At 35.7% G+C, this 23,707-nt stretch overlaps 1 protein-coding gene across 7 annotated transcripts in view; it reads right to left on the bottom strand.

Annotated features, from left to right (window-relative positions):
- The window catches only part of ATP2C1 (ATPase secretory pathway Ca2+ transporting 1), a 160,058-nt gene that overhangs the window by 13,814 nt on the left and 122,537 nt on the right, over positions 1 to 23,707 (bottom strand). For 4 of the 7 annotated variants that reach the window (XM_054552579.2, XM_009239313.4, XM_024245401.3 and 1 more), the window contains 10 exons: positions 23,368 to 23,538; positions 22,113 to 22,210; positions 9,886 to 9,936; positions 8,777 to 8,943; positions 6,756 to 6,824; positions 6,068 to 6,184; positions 5,115 to 5,262; positions 4,478 to 4,573; positions 3,200 to 3,341; positions 1,516 to 1,640 (listed from right to left, as the gene is read on the bottom strand). In XM_054552579.2, the coding sequence (XP_054408554.1) occupies positions 1,516 to 1,640; positions 3,200 to 3,341; positions 4,478 to 4,573; positions 5,115 to 5,262; positions 6,068 to 6,184; positions 6,756 to 6,824; positions 8,777 to 8,943; positions 9,886 to 9,936; positions 22,113 to 22,210; positions 23,368 to 23,538 (1,184 nt within the window). The remainder of the gene's footprint in view (positions 1 to 1,515; positions 1,641 to 3,199; positions 3,342 to 4,477; positions 4,574 to 5,114; positions 5,263 to 6,067; positions 6,185 to 6,755; positions 6,825 to 8,776; positions 8,944 to 9,885; positions 9,937 to 22,112; positions 22,211 to 23,367; positions 23,539 to 23,707) is intronic. The other 3 variants (XM_054552580.2, XM_024245404.3, XM_063722186.1) reach the window with 1 other exon arrangement.

Raw genomic sequence — 23,707 nt, 5'->3', positions numbered from 1 at the left:
CCTTACACTCAACTGCCTCAGTAACAAGGACTCAAAGAATAGATATTTTCCCTATCAATGACAATATTTCAGTGCTAACACTTGCAGTTTAATATTGGATAAAAGCTAAGGAGTGGTTCATCCTGACAGATTATAAAAGACAAAACTTATTAGCTTCAAGAAGGATTAAACCTGTAAGAACTGGGACCAATTTTTGTTTATAGACAGAAATATTCAACAGAAAAACAAATTGCTAATTTTAAATTTCTGGCCCACATACTCAAAACAAATGACCTATACCTCATCAAGCTTTTATGAAAACTGATGGCATTACACACAAAATCCACCTATTTCCCTAGCATGCCCAATGAAACAAAAAGAAGGCACAGAACACATGATGAAAGTAGAAGAGATATACTCAGGTTTGTGCTAAAATCTAGGCCAAAGAAGCTTCAGATGCACACAGAGCAAGGCCAGCAAAGAATCTTCCACATATACTCTGGTTCATAAACCATTTGTTTGGGTTTGGGGACTTTTTATTCTAAGTCCAGCAGCCTATACTTCCTAAGAAATATGATTAAAAACATACATAACAGTAAAAATAATAAAATAGAATTACTTAGCTGAGGTATTTGGATTTATATTTAGAGGATGACAAAATGATATTTGACAAAGCATATAGTTATCTTTAACTCAAAAAGGAAGACACGTTAATATAATTTATTATAAACTTCAACCCAATCAGTCTTAAATGTTTTTGACTCTATGACTAAGTGTTAATTATGGACACTGTTACCCTAGAATACCACTTGATAGCCCTGCATTAATTCTGCCAAACAAAAGACATACCTTTTCAAAATAAAAATAAAGCAACCATTTACACTTACTAAGAAAAACAAAAATTTACTTCAAATTGTAGTATAGGCTTTTCAATCACAAAAAGAAAGAAAAGAACAGTGATCTGACAGTGGTCACATCCTGTGCAAAAAACTTGGTACAAAAATGGTAGCACGTGGTATCTGAGCTGCTTACATTACAGGAAAAAGGAAATACAGTAGCTGAAATATGGCACTCCTGGGAATCAACTTCTAAACCAAATAGAATGCCTTTGAAATGATTAAATTTATTTGTGTATTAGTAAGAAAGCCCCACCACCATAAATAGTACAATATTTAAAAATAAAAAAAAATATATCTATCTAAGATAGATAGTGTATTTGTACTGTTAGACTTCTTTAAGTGCAGAAGGTGGTTCAGGTTTTGCCTTTTTAATTAAATAACTGACCATATGCTTTATAAAGTTTCACTCAATCACAAAAGCCAATTTAAATCAAGGAATATGATATCAAAGTTGCATAATTTCATTTGGGACTGCCAGCAGGTTAAAGTCTTAAGTCTTTAACATTAATGTTCATTTTTAGTCAATGAATAGTTAAAAAGTTCTCAAATCTTCATATCCTCTTGAACTTGCCCTTCTAAATGATCCTCAGACTGCAATTCCTAGTTTGCAAATAAAATAATGCAATATGCATCATACTTCAAGAAAAGATGATGATGTCGAACTAACATGCTTCTGGATCTTTTCCCTGCTCCTTTCAACCTTCTTTATAATTTCTGCCACTATGCACACTGATGAGGTGAGACCCAAAAGAAACAACAGATCTGCAAGAGAAAATAAGTTGGGTTTTACATTTCTTTGAAACTTACAGTGGCAAAGCTTAATAGCTTACATTTTTCTAGCATTTTAACACAACTTTTTTTTTTTTTTTTTTTTTTTCTGAGGCAAAGTCTTGCTCTGCTGCCCAGGCTGGAATGCAGTGGCATGATCTTGGCTCACTGCAACCTCCGCCTCCTGGGTTCAAGCCATTTGCCTGCCTCAGCCTCCCAAGTGGCTGGGATTACAGGCATGTGCCATCATAGCCGGCTAATTTTTGTATTTTTAGTAGAGATGGGGTTTCACCATTTTGGACAGGCTGGTCTTGAACTCCTGACCTCAAGTGATCTGCCTGCCTCAGCCTCCCAAAGTATTGGGATTACTGGCGTGAGCCATGGTGCCTGGCCACCACAGCTTTCAAATACATTGTTTCACAACTATTCCATAAGGCAGGCACAATCACCCTCAGTTAAAAATAAGAAAAGAAAAAAAGATACTAAATGATTTATCCAAAGTCATATAACTAGGAAAGGCAGCAGCCAGAATTAGAACCCAAGTCCTCTGACCACTTTCCCTGAAACCTTATGTGGCTAGCTTTTAACAGTATCACCAACAAAAGGAGTTTATTTCATAGATTACACAGCCCTTTAAAAAAGTACTGTATCAACAGTAGTAGACAATTTGAATGAAAATGCCTATCTGAAGATTAAAAATTTGATATTAATATGTTCTATTTCAAAGCACAGAAGACTTGTCTGTACAACAGTATCCACACTATCTCAATTCTTATTTACTGCTTGGAAAATTGCAGCTGTTTCCTTAAAATGCCATTTTTTTAAAAAGAGGAAGCAATGTGAATATGGAATTAAAATACTGAAATTCAACTAGTTCAATTTTAAGGTAAATTTTAACTCATAACAAAAAATACAGTGACACTGTATAACTCCTTTTCATAAATACCCAAATTGAGAACTCAATAAAGGATAGCATTACTGTCAAATATATCATTCCTCACACTTACATACGAAACTAATTTTTAAATGCACTGTATTATACATTTAATAAACGGTAATGTAAGAATAATGTGTAATTTCCAAATAGTCTTTATAAAACATTCTGCTATTTGGGTCAGACTGACATTTTGTGAAATTAGAATGTACAAACAAGAAAGAATAATGAAATTATTAGTTTACTGAAAATTCTAACTTTAAAGAAGAGAGCAACTTGGTTTTCAGGGAGATTAAGTCTAGTTTTCTCTTCATACAAGATGGCATAGTACATAAAAGTTATAAACTATACTCTAGAGCAGGTTTTGATTTGCTATATTTGAGAATCACATAATATGATTTTTATAACAATTGATAACCTATAAAAAAGCAAAAACCAAAACCCTGGAGTTAGGAGAGTAATTCCTCTGAGCTTCCCCAAGTGAAAAAATAGACTCCTTTTTCAAATCAAGTGAGTTACTCATTTTGCTATTGTAAAAGAATTTTAAAATTAAAACAAACACATTAGAAAATATGATTTATCTAAAATATATAAATGATAAAGATAACGTTTTCTTTACCCAGTATGCTTAGGCTCTCAGTCTGAAAAACCTTCTGAAGTGGAGGAAAGTAAATAACCAGTAATTGTCCCATGATGGATCCAAGAACTGCATAGCAAAACATTTTATTACTGCAGAGTCCAATCTCAAACACAGACTTGGTCTGTTGGCAGAGCAGAGAGTTCAATTATTACTCCTTGGTCACAGAAATAACTTCTTTATTATATTCACTTCTAATTTTTAATAAGCAGTATCACTTTATCACTGAATTGTGCAATGTCAATTCTATGAAATCTCTTAAATTTTACTATTGTTTTGGAATAATTCAGATGGAATAAAAGTAAATATTAAAGTAGCTTTTATTTTATTTATCAAGAAAAGGCTTGCTTAAAAAAAAGTGACACTACATAATTTAGACCATAGAAAGAAAAGAAACCTTCTTTTAACATCCCAAACATCAAGAAACTTTATTTGTATTTTGCTAAATCATTTCTATACATTCACTAAGGCAGATAATCTAAAATCCTTTCTTGGAGAATGGACCTAATTATGTGTGTACTGAAAAAGTAAAACTACTTTTCATTAAAAAAAAAAAAAATTACAGCTTCTTCAAAAATTGGTCAATTAGTGAGAATTCACTGTACTCAGAAGTTCTGGCATGGCAAATGGTAATATAGTTAAGGATTCATAAAGTGCTTTAAAGCTGAAATGAATAGTCATGCCTCAAATGAAACTAGTTTTTAAGGACAATATGCTCTAAAAAAGTACCACAAAGCTCTAGCCCATTATTGTCTATCAAAACACTTAGACCAAGAAGCAGCAGTCACACCTTAAGATACAACAAGGGAAGAAAAGCAAAATTAGAATGTCCTAAGCTTTGACACAGTGACAAGAGTGATGGGAAAAAAAATAGACACAAAACTGCTCATGTACTCCTAGCAATCCTGTCTTTTAAAATGAGATTAATAAAATCTCAACAGAACCTATGAGGTTTCTTCTATGCTCAAATAATGTTAACCACGATCTATCTTATAGCTATAGCCAGCTAAACCCAGATGACAACATCTGTGAATTATTAATACTTTTATGTTCTAGTCAGACATAAAGCTTACCTCCCACAAATGCCCCATCCTCATTGTGACCAATGGCACATGTTTATAAGAAGGCTGTGTCTGGGGCTGCAATCTGTGGCTACAAAATTAAGCAAAGCTAAAAACCCATAATCTTTTCCTACTTATTAGAAAGCACTCTACTCAAGTGAGTCAATCAAGTCAATCAACTAAGATCACGTAAACATACCTGGGATCTGGAACTTAGTGCATTGAACATGTCAAAAAACACAAAGCATGTGAAGGTCATTGTTGTGTCTCGAGGTGTAATCACATTGTCTCGTAGCTGTCAAGAGGCAATAACAAAATTACTTTTCAGTGGCTGAATTTAATGGATAAATCGCATGCTTTTTAAAAAATATAAACATTTTCTTTCCATTAGGAAGAAATAGCTTTAGCCTAACATATGAAACATAAAAGCTACCCAAATTTCCTATAAATCACCTAGTGAACAGCTGTAATCTACATAATAAAAAGTAAAAAAAAAACTTCTCATGAACTATGTATTAGATATTAAAATACTGTTATTATTTAAAAATAATAAAGTGGCTCTATGATTTTAAGACTCAAATTTTCTAACTTCTCTCTAAATTTTCATGTATTTTTATTGTAACTGATACTTCTCTGCAGATTCATTCTAATACATGAATCAATAATTTTATTTATCCATAAAGATGGAAATCAAACTCTTTTAAAATGTTCTCATATTTTTCACTAAAAGAGCTCCCTTAACTTCCCAGCCTTCTGGGTAACCCATCAAAATAACTAAGAATCCTATCAGATATATAGAATTCATGTTAATATAGCAGCTTGGCCAGTGAATATACCTCACGCCAGAAGACAAACAAAGTCCCACAAACAATGATTATTGATGAAACAAGTATTTTAAGTATCAAGTTTTTAGTCAAAATGCTGTCTTTCCAGTTGCGAGGAGGTTTACGAATGACATCTTTATCCACTGGTTCTACTCCAAGGCTTAAAAACAAACAGAAAAATAAATTACTTTCAAGTTTTAAGGTTTGGATTTGTTACTTTCACAACCTCACTAACCTCAATTATTCAGCAAACTAAATGCTTTCTTATAGAAACAAAATGTTGAATCATAAAATGCTGGCTGATTACGCAAAAATAACCACTGATTTTGTCACTTTTTCTCTCCTATCTGTTTGGCACAATTTGATAGGGGATAGATAATTAACTTTCAAAAAACCATCCAATTCATTTACATGTAAGTTTACCTATTTCAAATATGGTGTGAAATACATGACCTACCAACTGAATTTTGAAATATCTTTCATATAAAGAGGTTTTAACTGGGATGATTTGCTGGAGTGGCCAAATGACATCTATCACTCAACTACCCCATTATTATTAAATTTTTTTAAAAGTTATGACACTCAGGTCCTCTAATACTTTCCCAAAGTCTCTAAAACTGACAGTAGAACCTAGATAATAACACTGAACCCAGAAATTTCTCCATTATATCCAATTCTTAGAAATAAAAGGCTTACTTACTTCCTGAGGACAGGGATAGCACCTATTCCTGATCTATTTCTCAACCTTAGGCTAGGCATCTAACAATGGAAAGGCTCAGATCTACACTGCATGCACACTCAAAAAGAATTAATAAAATACACACATCACACAATTTATAACATAAATGTTAAAACATTTGCTGCAAAGTTTTCCAACACTGTCCATAAATCAAGTTTTAAAACTTAATTAACAGGGTAGTACACATTCCTTGTCTTTCCAGCTCATGCAAGTAAAAAACTCGTACCTCTGAGCTGGGGGTCCATCCATAATAATATTGATCCACAAAATCTGCATGGCATTGAGAGGATTAGGAAAGTTCATTAATGTAGCCAATGAGATTAAAGTTAATGCTGCTATACTCCTGTTGAAAAAGAGAGTCATTTAAAAATATCAGCATAGTAAATCTGTTGATTCTATGATACCACTTTTTTAGCATTTAAAAATATCTTGTTACTACTATGCTTTTAAAGGAAGACTGTTTCAAGTAAACTATTCTTCATTCATGTGGACATTTTAAAGCTAAGGGTATTTTAACAAAGGATTTTCAAGACGTTTAGACAACAGGAACAAATAAAGAATTTTTATATCTGCATGATAGTTTCAACAATATTTTGGTAACTGTTTTTTAACTATACAATACCCCTTCTACTTTTGGAAAAAGATACCAAGAGGAAACAATGAGATGTGAGCTATTAAATAAATCACAAAGATTTATATATTTTGATGATACAGACATCTAATTGTTACATTTACAACCTATTTATCATGCCATTTTAAATTTCAGAATACAATAAATTTTCTTTTTGGAAAACTGACATATGAACAATGCTCAGAACTATAAGGCAGAGAAGTTTCTAGGCATTCTGCTTAAGTTCTACTTTTCATATAATTTATCCAGAAGACCCATGGTGACAAATTTCTTGCAAACTTACGTGCTCAGCTGGAATCTAACGAAATTTTTAATGTTATTATAAATCCCTTTACCCTCTTCAATTGCAGACCTGAAATTTAAAAAATAAAGATGAAGTGAGAAAATATTATCATATAAAAATGTATCTATACTACAACACTGTAGAGCTAATTTTGAAAATAAATTTCCAACCAGGCACTGTGGCTCATGCCTGTAATCCCAGCACATTGGGAGGCCGAAACTGGCAGATCACCTGAGGTCAGGAGTTCGGACCAGCCTGGCCAACATGGCACGGTGAAACTCCGTCTCTACTAAAAATACAAAAATTAGCCGGGTGCGGTGGCGCATGCCTGTAATCCCAGCTATTCGGGAGGCTGAGGCGGGAGAATCGCTTAAACCCGGGAGGCAGAGGTTGCAGTGAGCCGAGATCACACCACTGCACTCCAGCCTTGGCAACAAAGTGAGACTCTGTCTCAAACAAACAAACAGATAAATAAACAAAATAAAATTCCAACTAATACAACACATGTATCAACATGGAAACATTTATTTTAGCAAAGAATTAAAATCAAGCCTAAGCTCTACCTGAACTAATTTGTCACAATATTAAAATTCTTATTCTGAAGAAGATATTTCAACATTAAAATCATACATTGTCTCTCCACACATGAGAAAATACTTCACATTCATAATACATAAAATGATTTTTTTTTTTTTTTTTTTTTTTTTTGAGACAGGGTCTTGCTCTGCTTCCCAGGCTGGAGTGCAGTGGCGCAATCTTGACTTACTGCAGCCTCGACCTTCTTGGCTCAAGCAATCCTCCCAACTCAGCCTCTAGAATAGCTGAGACCACAGGCTCACATCACCACTCCCAGCTATTTTTTTTGTATTGTTTGGAGAGATGGGTTTTGACATGTTGCCTAGGCTGGTTTCGAACTCCTGGGCTCAAGTGATCCATCCACCTCAGCCTCCCAAAGTGCTGGCATTACAGGCATGAGGTACCATGCACAGCCATGATTATCTTCTTCATCTTCCTCTAAGCTCATTTTTCTTACTGGTACAAAATGCAGAGTAAAGGATTAAACTAATGCATGTCAGGAATCAAATGGCAATGAGATATATAAGAATTATAGAATTTAAGCTACATGTTGCTCCTACACATCAAGTAGATCACATGTTGCAGAGGAATTAAATAAAGAACATGGTTTACAAGGATTCATATAAATTCTCTCATTCATTTAGCTGAATCCAGGAAAATCTATGCTTTTTAATCAACTCCCCATTTCTTCTAAGATTTCTATATAATTATAATAATGGAAAGAAAAAACTCATATCCTTGCAAAAGCTTGGCAAATACTGTGAGTCCTAAGCTCCCAAATGTTTCCCTGTAGGCCAAAACAGAGTAATAAAGCAGCCTGGAACATATAATTGGAATTTATCACTAAACTCAGGTCATCCAACAGGTGGCTACCAAAAATATAAATAAATAAATGGGATTCACATGATCCCCACCTGAACACTGTGAAACTGACACCACCATGTATTACACTGGAGTCTTAAATCGATTGGAAACTGTGGCTGACACAAATAGAGCTATTTAAATTTAATAAATTATAACATTAAATGAGGGCAAGATGAATAAATTACTGATATAAAATAACAGGTATGGATGTAAACTTCATAATTTTCAATATGTATTCAAAGGCCAAAAAAAGAGCCATACATATGCATATTTCTCACTACCTGAATTTAACTAAAATAAAGGCCATTACTATACCATCATATTAGTGCCCAGAAAAAGGCGACATGTGGCTGGCACTTGGCAAATATTTCTTAAATGAGGGTCCTGCCATTTACTATGCCTGTTCCAGCCACACAAATCATCTTCTTCAGACCATAAAATAGGATAATTACCCTAGAAAAATGGTTTAGTTTACCTAATGTTTAAATACTAATTCTTTTCCAGTTGAATTCTCTAGGGGTGGGGGACAGGAAAGGATAGGGGAAGATTCTCTGATAGGCATTCACTGACACAAAGCTTACATTATGGTTTGAAAATCATCATCCACTAGGATCATGTCTGCTGCCTCTTTGCAAACATCTGTACCAGTCTGGCCCATCGCAACTCCAATGTCTGCAGCCTTCAGAGCAACTGCATCATTTACTCCATCTCCTGTCATGGCTACAACTGAACCGTTCTTCTGTAGCGACTAGAGTGGAGCAAAGGACAGGGAAGAGGAAGGAATTTTGATAAAAATGTTGCTTCCATACAAAGCGATAAACAAATCCTCCCTAATTTTTTTCACATAATTAAGATTAGAAATAACATAGACCACCCATTGTTCAATGAACTTCAACAAATGGAGATCTCAGTAAGATAAAGCTTAGAAAAAGTTGCTACTAATATTCCCATCTGCGAGAACTGTATCTCTAAATTCTGTTCTTCAAACAACTATACAATGATTCTCAACCAGGGGCAATTGTGTCTCCCAAGGAACATCTGACAATGTTTGGAGATGTTTTGGAGTATCATAATTTGGGAGATGTTACTGGCACCTAGTGGGAAGGGGCCAAGGATGCTGCTAAACATTCGATAACATTCGGGGCAGCCCTCCACAACAAGGAATTACCCAGTCCAAAATGTCAATGGTGCCAAGGTTGAGAAACTCTGAACTAAACAATGGCTGGCTATCATGATTAACAACTTAAGACCATTAACTACTGGATACTATATCAGTTGCTTTAAATATATTTGACTAATTAATATAAATAATCATAGCCTTTTAAGTATTGTTCACACTATCACAACACTATTTCCTTGCTGTATTTATTTAGTTTCTAACTAATTACTGCTATTTACACTGGGATGACTTGGTTATGGACCCCAGTTAGAACATTCTTTTATACTGTCAAACTGTTTAAAGAAGGCTATATTTGCAGATACTTCATTCAAGTTTTCTTCTACATCTTATGCCAACTAAATTCTCTATTAGTGTTCCTATGTCAAGCTCTTACAAAAAAAACAAAAAAACTGTTTTGCTTCACAGTATTTCTGACCTTGATGCTCTACTCCCTGTAATGCAAACATAACAAAAGTAAAGTAGCAGCATTTTGTATACAGAAATAAAACAGTCTGATTCTTACACACTCACCTTAATAATTTTCATCTTGTGCCTTGGGCTAGCTCTGTAAAATACTGCAACCTGTTAAAATACAAGATACACTAAAAACCTTCAATATTAAGATTTCTACAGAATAACCCATACATTCATAACTAATGATGAAAAACTCATCAATTTAAGCTGTATTTAATTTGCCACTGAGATCAAGCTTAAGCAATATGCCATATGTTAAGACATTCATCTGACATGGTCATTTCAATCTTTACCAAAGGTACCACAGGAAATACACAATCTAAACAAGTCATCCAATTTATACCATTATGTGTAAACTCTGGAGAGAAAACAGCCTTATTCTTGAAATGTTCCAGAGACCAAAAAAAGGAAAAATTCTCTTGCGTCTGCTTCTTACGACACTTGCATACAACTTAAAATAGCCTTTTCCCTTTGTTCTGTCTTCAGGAGCAATAAAGAACAGCTGCTTCTCAGTGTCTGTAGAGCCATTTTTTACAGTGTCAAGTGCCTGCTCATTCCCTTTTACTCAGGTTAACTCATTAGCCTCTCTTCCACTGTACTTCTAAATTGCTTATATGATTTTTATCTCTCCAAAATACATATTTAATCCTTTTTTCTGACCCCATCTCCTGATCTCCTGAAATCCTTTCACTGTGTCCCAACAAATCTCCTGTATTTTTTACTCTTTTTCACTTTGCTCTAACCTAGTGTTTCCACAAAACACTGCCATCCCTATAACTTCCTCAAATAGTACCACCGGGGGAGCCTAGAGGTGGAACACGGTATCCTCTATTCTCCCTTCATAAAACCTCAGTTCTAAATGTCAGATGAGACTGTAACTCACTAACTGTAGGCATTCACTGCTCCAGAGTTCACAACCCCTCATTTCACAATGATTTTAACTTCTGCCTCACTGTCATGTCACTCTCTCCAACAATATTTACAAGTTATGGTGATTTCAATATACATAATACACCATTCTCTTTCCTATTCTCCTAGAGGATTAGTTCATATTAGTTTTCTCTCCTCATACCTGCAATCTATCCCCTTTCTCTAGCCTCCTTCTCAGCCGACCACCTTGCTTTCTACTTTGGAGAAATCAGAATCAGAAGAGAATTTCCACAACTCCCCCAACTCAGTATCTGTATCCAGGAACTAACCTCTGGTTTTACTACAGATGAACTGAATATGCATCTACTGCAGGTCAAAGATTCTACCTTCTTACCTATTAAGACCATTACTCCAGAAATTCTCCTCCGTCCTGTGCCAAAATGTTTTCCTCACTGCTACATCTTTACCATCAGTATACAAAAACATGTTGTCCCTTCCATATAAAAAAAGAAAGAAAAACCACTTCTCTTCCCTTCCCATTTCAGCTGCCACCCTTTCCCTTTTTTCTCTTTATTTATTTTTTTAAATGGAAGAGGAAACATGTTTGTATACTGATGGTAAAGTGCAGCAGCAAGGAAAAAATTTTGATACAGGAACAGGGAGGATTTTTGGAGCAGAGCTCCTTAGCAAGTTGCCTATACTTGCTGTCTCCCATTCTTTCTGAATCCATCCCATGATCATACTGTTACCACAACTGCAGTGAAACACGATTCATGACTTTCAAAGACCTGCACCACCACCACCACCACCACATTGCTAATGCCTACAAGTCATTTCTCATCTGACTTAACCTCTCAGCCGCACCCTAACGTAGCTGATTAGTCCCTCCTAAAACACCATCTTCCCTTGGCTTCCACCACCACCGATACTGGTCTTCCTCCTACCTTTTTGGCTGTTCCTCTTGTACAGACTTCTCCTGATCTCTCTTGATGTCTAGATGTTGGAGCACCCCAGGGCTCAGTTCCTTTCTCTATAAGAGGTCTCAGAATTCCCTACAGCTCAGGTGAGCATTCCCAGGCACATGGCTTTGGATTTTACTTACATGCATTTTTTTGAATGCATTTTTATCTGAAGCCCAGACATTTCTTCTGAAATCCAGATCAGCAAAACTAATTCCCATCCCTACTTCACATTTCCTCTTAGATGTCTCAATCTTTCTCCTTCCTATCCTCTGTTAATGAAAAGTACATATGTGCAGTTGCTGAGGCTCCAAATTTTGGAAGCCATCCTTAATTCCTCCATTTTTCTTATGTGCCAACAAGCAGTTTGGCAGCAAATCTTGTTGACTCCACTCACAAATATATCCAGAATTCAACTACCTTACTCCAAAACCACTGCCCACACTCTGGGCCAATACCTCCAAACTGATTTTCTTATTTCTGCCCTAGTTTCCTGCAGTCAATTTGCAACACAGTAGCCAGAGTGGCACTGTTAAAACAGAAGTGAGATCACGTGTCTCTTCTCAAAACCCTCAAATGATTTCACATCTCTCTCAGAACAAATGCCAAAGTCCTTTATTATCTACCGGGTCCCTCATGAAGTGCACACCTCACTGCACTCCTATCATTAATCTTTTCCTGACTGAACTACATTGGCCTCCTCATTGTTCCTCACACATGCCAAGCACACTCACTCCCAGCCACTGCCCTTGTCTGGAATGCTCTTTCCTCGGATATAACATGGGTCCCCTTCTGTCAAATAGTACCTTCTCGGTGAGGCCCTCCCTAGTCATACTATCTAAAAATTTCAATCTCCCTCTCTAATCATTCAAATTTTGCCTTTTTTTTGGGCGGGGGGGTGCTCTTAAGCACTTATCTAACATTATATTCACTTATCTTCTAAGACTCATGAAGCCAGAAATTTTTGTCCTATACCAACAGTGCTCTATAAAAGACAAAATGAATGAACAACTGAATAGATCTCAGTACTACCATAAAGATTGTTCCCTGGTTCTTTCCTTTTAATAAAGATCTAAATTTTAAAAAGGTATTATTTTCTTAAACAAAAGACTCAGCTGCACTGTAATATCACATTACTGATTATCCCTAGGCAATCCAAATATCATGAATCACATAATTTATATTTGGGAAATATCCTTTCTTTCAGAAAAGTTCAAAAATCCATTCAGAAACTCTTCAGTGTGTCTTTAAAAAAAAGACTGAGTTACATATATATCCAAAACATACTGGTAACCTTCTAAGTAAAAACTCTAATTACTGCAGAAATTAATCATGTAGCACACAGCACTGAAATATAACAAGTGTTTGGCAAAAGCTGCAAAATAAGTTAGCAAATCAAAGGTCTTGACTGTGAGTTGTCCATGTACTTTGTGTGTTGAACAAAGAATTGAACAAAACACACAAAGGAACAAAAGAACGAAGCAACGAAAGTACAAACTTACTGAAGCAAAAGTACACTCCACAGAGTAGAATGGGCTCAAGCAAGCGGCTCACGAGTCCCAACTACAATGTTCTTCAGGGTTTTTTTGTGTTTTTTGTTTGTTTGTTTGTTTGTTTTGAGATGGAGTTTCACTCTTGTTACCCAGGCTGGAGTGCAATGGTGCAATCTCGGCTCACCACAACCTCCTCCTCCCGGGTTCAAGCGATTCTCCTGCCTCAGCCTCCCAAGTAGCTGGGATTACAGGCATGCACTACCACGCCCAGCTAATTTTGTATTTTTTAGTAGAGATGGGTTTTCTCCATGTTGGTCAGGCTGGTCCCAAACTCCCAACCTCAGGTGATCTGCCCACCTTGGCCTCCCAAAGTGCATTACAGGCGTGAGCCACCACGCCCAGCCATTTTTCTGTGGGTGTTTTTTTTTTTTTTTTTTTTTTGAGATGGAGTTTCGCTCTTGTCGCCCAGGCTGGAGTGCAGTGGCACAATCTCGGCTCACTACAACCTCCGCCTCCTTGGTTCAAGCAATTCTCTGCCTCAGCCTCCCAAATAGCTGGGATTACAGGTGCCCGCCACCATACCCAGCTACTTTTTGTATTTTTAGTAGAGACGGGTTTTACCATCTTGGCCAGGCTGGTCTTGAAATCCTGACCTTATGATCCACCAGCCTCGGCCTCCCAAAGTGCTGGAATTACAGGTGTAATTCCGTGCCCGGCCTAGGGTTTTTATTAAGTTAAAAGAATTTGGTAACACTCCTAGGTGCCCTTTAGAGGCCTCCAATTGGTTACACCCTATGAAGGATTAGCCTGTGACCAATCAGAGACTGAAGTGGAGACTTGGTGCCCAGCCAATCAAAGGCTGAAGCAGAGACTACTGTCTTGTTATCACAGGAGTAAGGATGTGGCCTAAATGCTGCCTAATCTTGCCTAGAACTGGCTGCATCTACTGTTCTTTTACTTATGCCTTAACGCTTGATTACCCTAATTCCCTATTCTCCTGCCTCATTTCTCCCTGAGAGACATGATCCCCATAAATCTTTATGGGAGGCAGAGGCACTGAGGATCAATTTTCTGTAGCTGCTTCTTGCTGGTCGTGGGTGTCATCCCTGCCTGTTGGGGATCATGGCTGTCCCGAGGTTAGGTGGGTATCCGTGGGTTGCAGTGAGCCTTGTACTTGGTGGTAGAAAGTGCAGCTGGCTTGATCCAGTTGTGACAGTTGGGTATTTTGGCCTCATTTTAGATTTGGAGGAAGAGATAAAAATCATCAAAGACAGTAGAACAAGGCCATATATTTTCAGAAGCAACCTATAAGGGGTATTTTTCTCTTCTTATGAGTCCTCCTTTTCAGTGTCACATCTGTGGTCAGCACTCACAGTTCTTTTGATGGAAATTAATAGACAAGATGTACTAGGGAAAGGAAGTTACAAAAAAAAAAAGAAAGGAAAATATTAAAGGAGAGGTTAATGGAAAAGATGTGTCTTGCATTAGAATAACCTACCGAAGATCATCAAATCTTCTAGGACAGATTAAAGAAAACTAATGCACTGAAGAAAAATAAGTGATTGAAATAAAGATTTACAACCTATTAAAAATTAGACAATATATGAATTGCAAGAATAATATGGGGACTTGGTGAATAGATTCAGTAGAAATATAAATGGAAGTAATGCTGTAAAAATCAGAAAAAGAAGAATGAAAGAGGATGACCACTTCTACCAATGGATCAATGGAAAATGTAGGACACACTAGAAAAAGTCATAAATGGAAAACACTGAGAATTCGCAGACGACTTAATAAACAAGCAAAACTGAGTTTCAGTACTACTTTTTAATTGGCTCTAGGTCAAAGTACATAGCAACACTCCATATTCCAAAAGGAGAATGAAATGTGTTCGAAAGAATTATGAAAAAGGATGGCTGAAAAATATTTTAATGAGGGGCAGAATTAATATGATTCTAGCACATGGGGGAAAACCTCAACAAGCTAATGATTTAGAACAAAAGGTCTGTTTTATTTGTAACAAAAATAAAAGTTATTCAAACTGATGTCAAGCAAAAGCAGCAAACTGTCTGAGTGCAGTGGCTTATGCCTGTAATCCCAACACTTTGAGAGGCCAAGGTAGGAGGATCACTTGAGCCCAGGAGTTTGAGACCAACCTGGGCAACACAGCAAGACCCCATCTCTATAAAAAATAACAAAAGTACCTAGGCATGGTGGCACATGCCAGTAGTCCCAGCTACTCAGCAGACTGAGTCATGAGGGATCACCTGAACCGGGGAGATCACCTGAACCCAGGAGGAGTTTGAGGTTGCAGTGAGCTATGGTCACACCACTACACTCTAGCCTAGTCAACAAAGCGAGAGACTCTCTCTCAAAAAACAAACAAAGGAAAGCAGAAGACGAGGCTAGGTGCAGTGGCTCATGCCTATAATCCCAGCACTTTGGGAGGCTGAGGTGGGAGGATTACTTGAGCCCATGAGTTCAAGACCAGTCTGGGCAACACATGGTGAGACTCCATTTCTACAAATCCTTTCTTTCAAAAAAGTTTAAAAATCCATTCAGAAATGGATTTTCTTTTTTTTTTTTTTTTTTTTTTTAATTACCCAAGCATAGTGGTGAGTACCTACAGTTCCAGCTACTTGGGAGGCTAAGGCGGAGGATAGCTTGAGCCCAGGAATTCAAGGCAGCAGTGAGCTATGATCGTGCCACTGCACTCCACTCTGGGTAATAAAGCAAGACATCATCTCTAAAAAAATAAAATAAAATAAAATAATTAAAAAGCTGAAGGCCAAATAAACATTGGCTATAAAAGCGTCACATGAACACAAAATGAACTGGGGAAAAAGACAAAATGAGGGTGGGGACAGTCCTGCTACCCTATTGAGACAAAAAATTCACTAATAATATTTGGAGAAAAGACTTAGGTATTCAAAAGATACAAAATACCTGGGAGGGAGGGCTGGTATTCATAGAATTCCACTCTAAACTAGGATGAATTTAAGCAATTCAACGAGCTTCTGACAGGGCTTAGGTCTTATTTTGTTTTAGTCTCCTTGGAATAGCATCAGGGTATCTGCTGTAATTAATGCACACACAATCTACTTGGGAAACCCCGACAATGTGATTTGTCCAGGCTGATGATGTAATTTGTAATTAGTTTCTTCCCTAACTACCTTTAGGTTGGTTTCCAGAGTTCACCATAATTTTTATAAGAGAGCCAGAGGACGACTGAAGAAAGCAAATAAAATGAATATTTCACCACCTTTAGCATCTCTGAGAAGTTATGTGAAAGTCTAACGGTAAAATGTTTAAGTAACTGCAGATTTCACATACATTTACTAATACTCTGTCCCAATACCACTAAAAAAAATCCAATATGGGATTTATTCAGAAATAAACATCAGGAAGAGATTACCAGGATAGGACATGCACCAAAAAAAAAAAAAAAAAAAAAAAAAAGGCCCTATTCAAATATATAAACACCTTCCCCACCCCAAAAACAAAGCAAACATCCACACTGCCCCAGTTCTCTGGGTGGCAGTGATCCCAACAGTCATCTATGATCCCCACATATTGGGATCATAATCTTGAAAGATGCAATACCAAATGCCATAATCCCAAATGCTGAAATCCCTAAAGATCAAAATCCCTAAAGTCTAAACTCCTGAAAGCCACAATCACAGGATAGGAAAATTTAATAGAGAATGTTCATGTTAGTGTACATCGAATCACAGAATTTCAAAAAGAGCAGTGCCACGTAGAAAATGAATATGAACATACTCTGACAGCCATGTTCTTAAAGAAAAAAAGCAACTATTCATCATGCTGCAAGACTTCAAAATATAGTTAATGATCGTGAAAGTCAGCCAGCTTTTATGGACTATCTCCATGCAACTGTCCATCATCTATCTCTGTAATATGCTTTTCCATGTCATATTTTCTTTGTAGGTTTTTTGCTGTTGTTATTTTTTTTTTTTGGTGGGGGGGGCGTGGGGAAAGGAGTCTTGCTCTGTAGCCCAGGCTGGAGTGCACTGGCGCGATCTCAGCTCACTGCAACCTCTGCCTCCCGGGTTCAAGCGATTCTCCTGCCTCAGCCTCCTGAGTAGCTGGGATTACAGGCGCCCACCACCACGCCCAACTAATTTTTGTGTTTTTAGTAGCGATGGGGTTTCGCCATGTTGGCCAGGCAGGTCTCGAAATCCTGACCTCAGGCAATCGGTCCACCTCAGCCTCCCAAAGTGCTGGGATTACAGGTGTGAGCCACCGCGCTCCCGGCCATTATTTTTCTTTTTTTAGTTTCCTTTTCCACTATTTTAAATTGTAAGCATTATTTTTTACAATTTGCTATGCTATGTATTTCACCTTTGCATCATTTCCAACACTGGAAGCATAAGTTATAGATACTTAAAGGATTCTAATTTGTTTTATGTATGTTTTGCAAATTTGACTTCACGAAAGTGCATGATCACAATGTTGACTTTGTATGTAAGCATTGTACGTGTATGTAAAAATGTTGAAACTTCCTCAATAAATGAACAGATGTCTTTTTCATACATCTGCATTTGTGAAAAATAAAAATGACCCACAGTTATAAAGTGGGGTGCACACAATTAGACCATAGTGACAGGTATTTATGCATTTCCCTTATGACCTATTTCTTTATAAATACAGTTCATATGCTCATAACAGTCCTATGTTATATCTGTCTGTCATATAATATGCCTGAGTGTTTATGCTTGCAAATGCTTGCAAAACTATGTAGGTTATTTATTATTGCTTATTTTGTATAAAGTGACCAAAGAAGCATTTTCATGTTTTTATGTTTCTCAAATAAATTCCTTCTTAAAAATGTAAATTATTTTATTTTAAAATTATTTTTTCCAGAATTAGATTTCTAATTCTGGATTAGAAAGATCAATTAGATTTTGATCTTTGGGGACTGTGGTTTTTCAGGATTTTAAGACTTTATGGATTTCAGTCTTTCAGGATTTCAACATTAGAGATGACATCTTTCAGGACTATGATTGGCTCTCTCTGAAAACAGCATTCATGAGTGATTAGAAGTTGAGAAAGAAAAAATATGGATAAGCAAAACAGTGTATTTCTATTAGTAACAACATCCAAAATCTAACCACTTGCTAGAGGATGAGGGAAGTGGGGCTGGAGGTCTAGGAACTTAATGCTTCTGTATGAAGTGTAGTTTATGGAAATATAAACAGAAACCTTTTCAGAGGACAATTCAGCAATATATGTTAACGGCCTTACAAATGTGTTGAACATTAGTCCAATCCTTTCACATGTAGGAATTTAGTGTATAAAAATAATCAGAGATGTATATGGATAAGGGTAGGGGTAAAAAATAATAACAATAATAATAATAATCAGAGATGGGTACATCTTAGGTTCAATAATATTCAAAGACACAGCAAACAACAGATGAACTCTGGAGCATACAGACCTGGATTCCAGTTCCAACGCCAACATCACCACTTACTAGCTCTGAGACATCAGCCAAGTCTCCCAAGTACTCTGGGCCTCAATTTCCTCATCTATGAAAATGGAATTGCCTGTTTCTTAAAAAACTAAATATACTCTTACCATATGATCTGATTCAGCAATTGTGCTCCTTAGTATTTACCCAAATGAGTTGAAAACTTATGTCTACACAAAAACCTGTATATGAATGTTTAGAGCAGCTTTATGTATAATTGCCAAACCTGGAAGCAACTAAGATGTCCTTCAAAAGGTGAAGTGATAAACTGTGGCACTTTCATACAATGGAATATTATTTAGTGCTCACAAGAAATGAGCTACTAAGCCAAGAAAAGACATGGTGAAACCTTAAATGCATATTGCTTAGTGAAAAAAAGCCAGTCGGAGAAGGCTACATATGATATTATTCCAACCATACACATTCTGGAAAAGGCAAAACTACAGAGACAGTAAAAAGATCAGTGGTTGTCAAGGATTCAAGGGGAGTGGGGAGGGATGAAAACGTCAAACACAGGGATTTTCAGGGCAATGAAACTACTCTGTATGAAACTCTAATGGTGGAGCGAGACTGTCTCAAAAAAAAAAAAAAAAAAAGAAATTGTAATGGTGGATATATGTCATTATGCATTTGTCAAAACCCTAGAAAGGTACAACACAAAAAGTAAACCTTAATGTAAACCACGAAATAAGAATGTATCAATATTAGCTCATTAATTGCAATAAATATACTACAGTAATGCAGTCTATTAATATGAAGGGGAACTGTGTAGGAGTAGAGGGTAGAGATGGAGTAGGAATATAGAACTCTGTGTTATCTGCTCAATTATTCTATAAATCTAACACTGCTAAGAAATAAGGCTTATTAATTATTAGAATTTTTAAAGCGGCAATGCCTGTTTTTTATAAGGTAGCTATAAGAAGTAAATTAGATAATGTAGGTAATACATGCATTGGCAGATAGTAAATGGTTGCTATTGTCATTATCCTTAAAGGAACATTTACAGTAGTAAAAAGAATAAAAGCTCAAATTTCAACAGGAAAATGGTTATGTAACTCTCTCTCTCTCTATATATATATATACTGTGCATTTATACACACATACACATGGTATACTCAAAATATTGTACAGCAATTAAAAACATGTTTTCTAATAATAATTGATTTCAGAAATGCCAAAGTTATGTAAAATGAATGTTCAGAATTATAACAGTATAAAGTAGCAACCAGGTTTTGTTAAACACATTTTTTTTAAGTCATAATAGGTTAACTTATTATGGATACTCTGTGGATGCATAACCTGAGTGTGGGTTAGATTACAGACAACTTCTATTGTAGCTCTTACTTTTCTATATTATTTGATTTTTCTATGTTGAACATATACCACAAATGAATAAATTTTCTAATCAAAAAAGTATAGACATACCTTAAGATGCAGAAACAATTTAAGATAATTTCATATTCTGAATATATAACTTGAAGTTGTAAGTGTAAAATAAATGAAAGAGGAGGTAGCACATTTTATTAGTAACAATGGATGACTACAAAATAGCTAATAAAATAAATTCTAGATAAGTGCTTATTTTGAAGGACATACAAATAGATGTGCATATATAAGTTAACTAACAATAAACCAAAAATCTGAACTGTCAGCAACTGGGAAGACTGCCGCCCACCTCTTATGGGGCACTTCCTATGGGACCTGGGTACCCACAAACCAGGCTTTGATAGGCCCCTTACAAGGCAGCCCCAGTTAATAAAGTAAGTTAATCTCATATCAGGGAACCTGGCTTTAAAGAAGCTACTGTGCTGTGGGGTAGGAGATATCTCTCTTCCTACAAATAATTTGTTAGAAAAGCATTATAATCAAAAGTAAAAAAGTATTTCAATGGAAAAAGGATAGTCTTTTCAACAAATGTTGCTGGAATAACTGAACATCTATATGCAAAGAAAATAAACCTTAACCCATTACAACATATACAAAAAAAATACACTCAAAATGGATCACAGACCTAAGTATAAAACCCAAAACTATGAAACTTCTATAAGAAAACATGAAGAAAATCTTTGTGAACCTGGGTTAGGCAGGGAGTTCTGAGATACCAAAAGCATGGTCCATAAAAGAAGAAACTGAAAAACTAGACCTAATCAAAATTAAAAACTTCCCTCTTGGAAAAGACACACTACCAACTGGAAAGAAACATTTTCAAACAATTATCTAATAAAGGACTTGTATCCACATTATATAAAGAATACTCAAAATTCAATAATTAGAAAACATAATTTTTTAAAAATAGGCAGGGCAGACACTTCACTAAAGAAGATATATGGATGGCAAATAAGCATATGAAAAGATATTCAACATCACTAGTTGTGAGGGAAATGCACATTAAAATCACAGTAAGATACCATTGTACACTTATCAGAATGGGGGATGAGGGCAATGACAATCCCCTGTGCTAGTAAGGATGCTGGACTATTAGAAGTTCCAGGCACTGCTGGTGGGGGTGCAAAATAATAAAGCCATCTTGTAAAACAACTTGGCAGTTTCTTATGAAATTAAATATACATTAAGTGTATGACCCAGCAATTACTCACAGATATTTACCCAAGAGATACGAAAATTTATTTTCATGCAAAAGCCTGTACACAAATGTTGACAGCATCTTTATTCATAATCATCAAAAAGTGGAAACAATCTAAATGTCCTTAAACTGGTGAATACATAAGGTACACCCATAATAGAATATTACTTTAAACAACAACAACAAATTACCAATACACACAACCAACATAGATAAATGTCAAATGCATTATGATAAGTGAAAGAAGCAGATTCAAAACCCTCATTCATATGGTATGATTCAATTTTTAGTGCATTCTAGAAAAGGTAAAGTGACAGAGACAAAAAAAGAATTAGTGGCTGCCAAGTCCTGGAAGTAAGGGGAGAAGGTAACCACAAAAAGGCATAAGACAATTTGGGGGGATGATGGAACTGTTCTATATCTTGATTGTGGTGGTGGTTACAAGACTGCATGCATCTGTCAATGCTCAGAACTATACACTAAAATGGGCGAATTTTACTATATGTAAATTGTACCTAAAAAAAATTACATACTTATGCTAAAATTAAAATTGAACAAAAGAGTAAGAAGTATAAAGCAATGATCTCTCTCCATCCTCTAATTCATAAATACAAGCACTGTTAATTTCCACCGTACTTTTCTCAGAGGAAATCTGGTTCTTGCTAAAATTAATAATTTTGCACTGATATTCATAAACATCATATCATAAATAATCAATGATAAGACTAATTCAATGATAAGACTTCATTTCAGGATTTGAACCAACAAATCTGGTGGTTATTTAAATCCCTGATGTTCACAATTAAACAGTTTCATTAAGATAGTAGTAGAAATGGTAACACTTAGAATAAGGCCTTTCAGTCCAAAAGGCTTTAGTTTAGGCCTACCTTTGGTACTATTTGTGAAAGCTGCTGGACATCCATTGCATCTATTTCTTCTCCTGAGACTGACTGGGAAGTTTTGGAATACAATCCCAGACGACTGGCTAAAGCGAATGAGAGAGAAAATGTAATAAACCAAATTGTTTTTGCTTGACGGGCTAGTCAACATAATGCTCATTTAGTATGATTTGTTATCTATTCTCTTTTGTTACCTACCAGTAATACAAACCTATCTGAATCAGTATTAAGTCTGGAGTTTTATGTTTGACTTTCATTTTTGTTTAAATTTAAGAATAAAGAATTTTCAAGGCTGGCCACGGTGGCTCAGGCTTGTAATCTCAGCACTTTGGGGCTAGAGGATCGCTTGAGCCCAGGAGTTCAAGACCAGCCTGGGCAATATAGCAAGACCCTGTCTCTACAGGAAAAAAAAAAGAATTTTGACTATTTAAGCTAGCATACCTAAGAATTGAAATTAGGCCAATCAGGTTCTGCTCAGCAGCTGAAATGTAATGAATATCAGAGTGCATTTTAAGTACAGTGTCCAAAGCCAGACAAAACGGTGGTGGATCTGTGGTAATCATGTAGTTATACATAAATGAAAATAAACATTGAAAAGTTATTCTTCCAATAATATCATGTTCCTAGTGACCTGTTCTTAGACAATATATAGTTTGAAACTCCTGGACTAGCCCCTCTCCAAATAAGAATTAATGGAATTTAGCCAACTGTTAAATTTATCAGTATGAATTACAGTTTAGAGGCTCTGGGAAATTAACTTTCATTCTCTTCTTCGCTCTTATTGTACTTCTTAAGGTAATCTTAAATAGCATTCAAATATAGGTATACATGATGAAAAACAAATACATATAACAAGCTATTTTCTTCCAAATTATGCACAAGTCTGCTTTGAAAATTATACTTAAGTTGAAAGGAAAAACTAAGTTTCATGTTTCCTTTGACATTCATCATCTAGTGTCTTTATTCTGTCATCACAGTGATCGTGAGATTAAAAATAATTACCCTTCTGTGAACCAAATACATGTGATTTCATGATTTAGTTATGCATGTCAGTGTTATTACTTTTTAAACTATAATCAGTTTTGCCAACTTTATATATAGATCATGAGCAAAACCATAAGTCGATTTCAATTGCATAATCTCAATATTGCATAAACATATTCATAACTAATAGTTCACAAAATTATGCACCATAGTATTTTAAGAAAAACTACCGAAAACAAAAGAAAGCGTCTAGTTATACCGATTGCAATTGCAGTCTCCTGTGAATCTCCAGTAATCATTTTTATTGATACTCCTGAGGCAATGAGTGTTGTAACAGCTTCTTTCACACCAGTTCTAGGTGGATCAATGATTCCCACCAAGCCAAGAAATGTCAGCTGTCCCAGTTCAGGACCAGAAGCCAAAGCAAGAACTTAGGAAATAATAAAATCCAAACAACAACAAAAAAAAGTGAGTCATAAAAAATCAGAATTTAGTAGATACAAATTGGAGACAGTAACACTTCTTAAATAAATCACTTAAGACTATAATGTCATTTGTAAAATCAAAATGATTACAGACTAAAACATTATAGTTTAATG

The sequence above is a fragment of the Pongo abelii genome, chromosome 2, assembly GCF_028885655.2.
Source record: "Pongo abelii isolate AG06213 chromosome 2, NHGRI_mPonAbe1-v2.0_pri, whole genome shotgun sequence".
NCBI classification, from domain to species: domain Eukaryota; kingdom Metazoa; phylum Chordata; class Mammalia; order Primates; family Hominidae; genus Pongo; species Pongo abelii.
The sequence above is the reverse complement of the archived record's forward strand: the minus strand, read 5'-3'. Positions and strand labels throughout refer to the sequence as shown.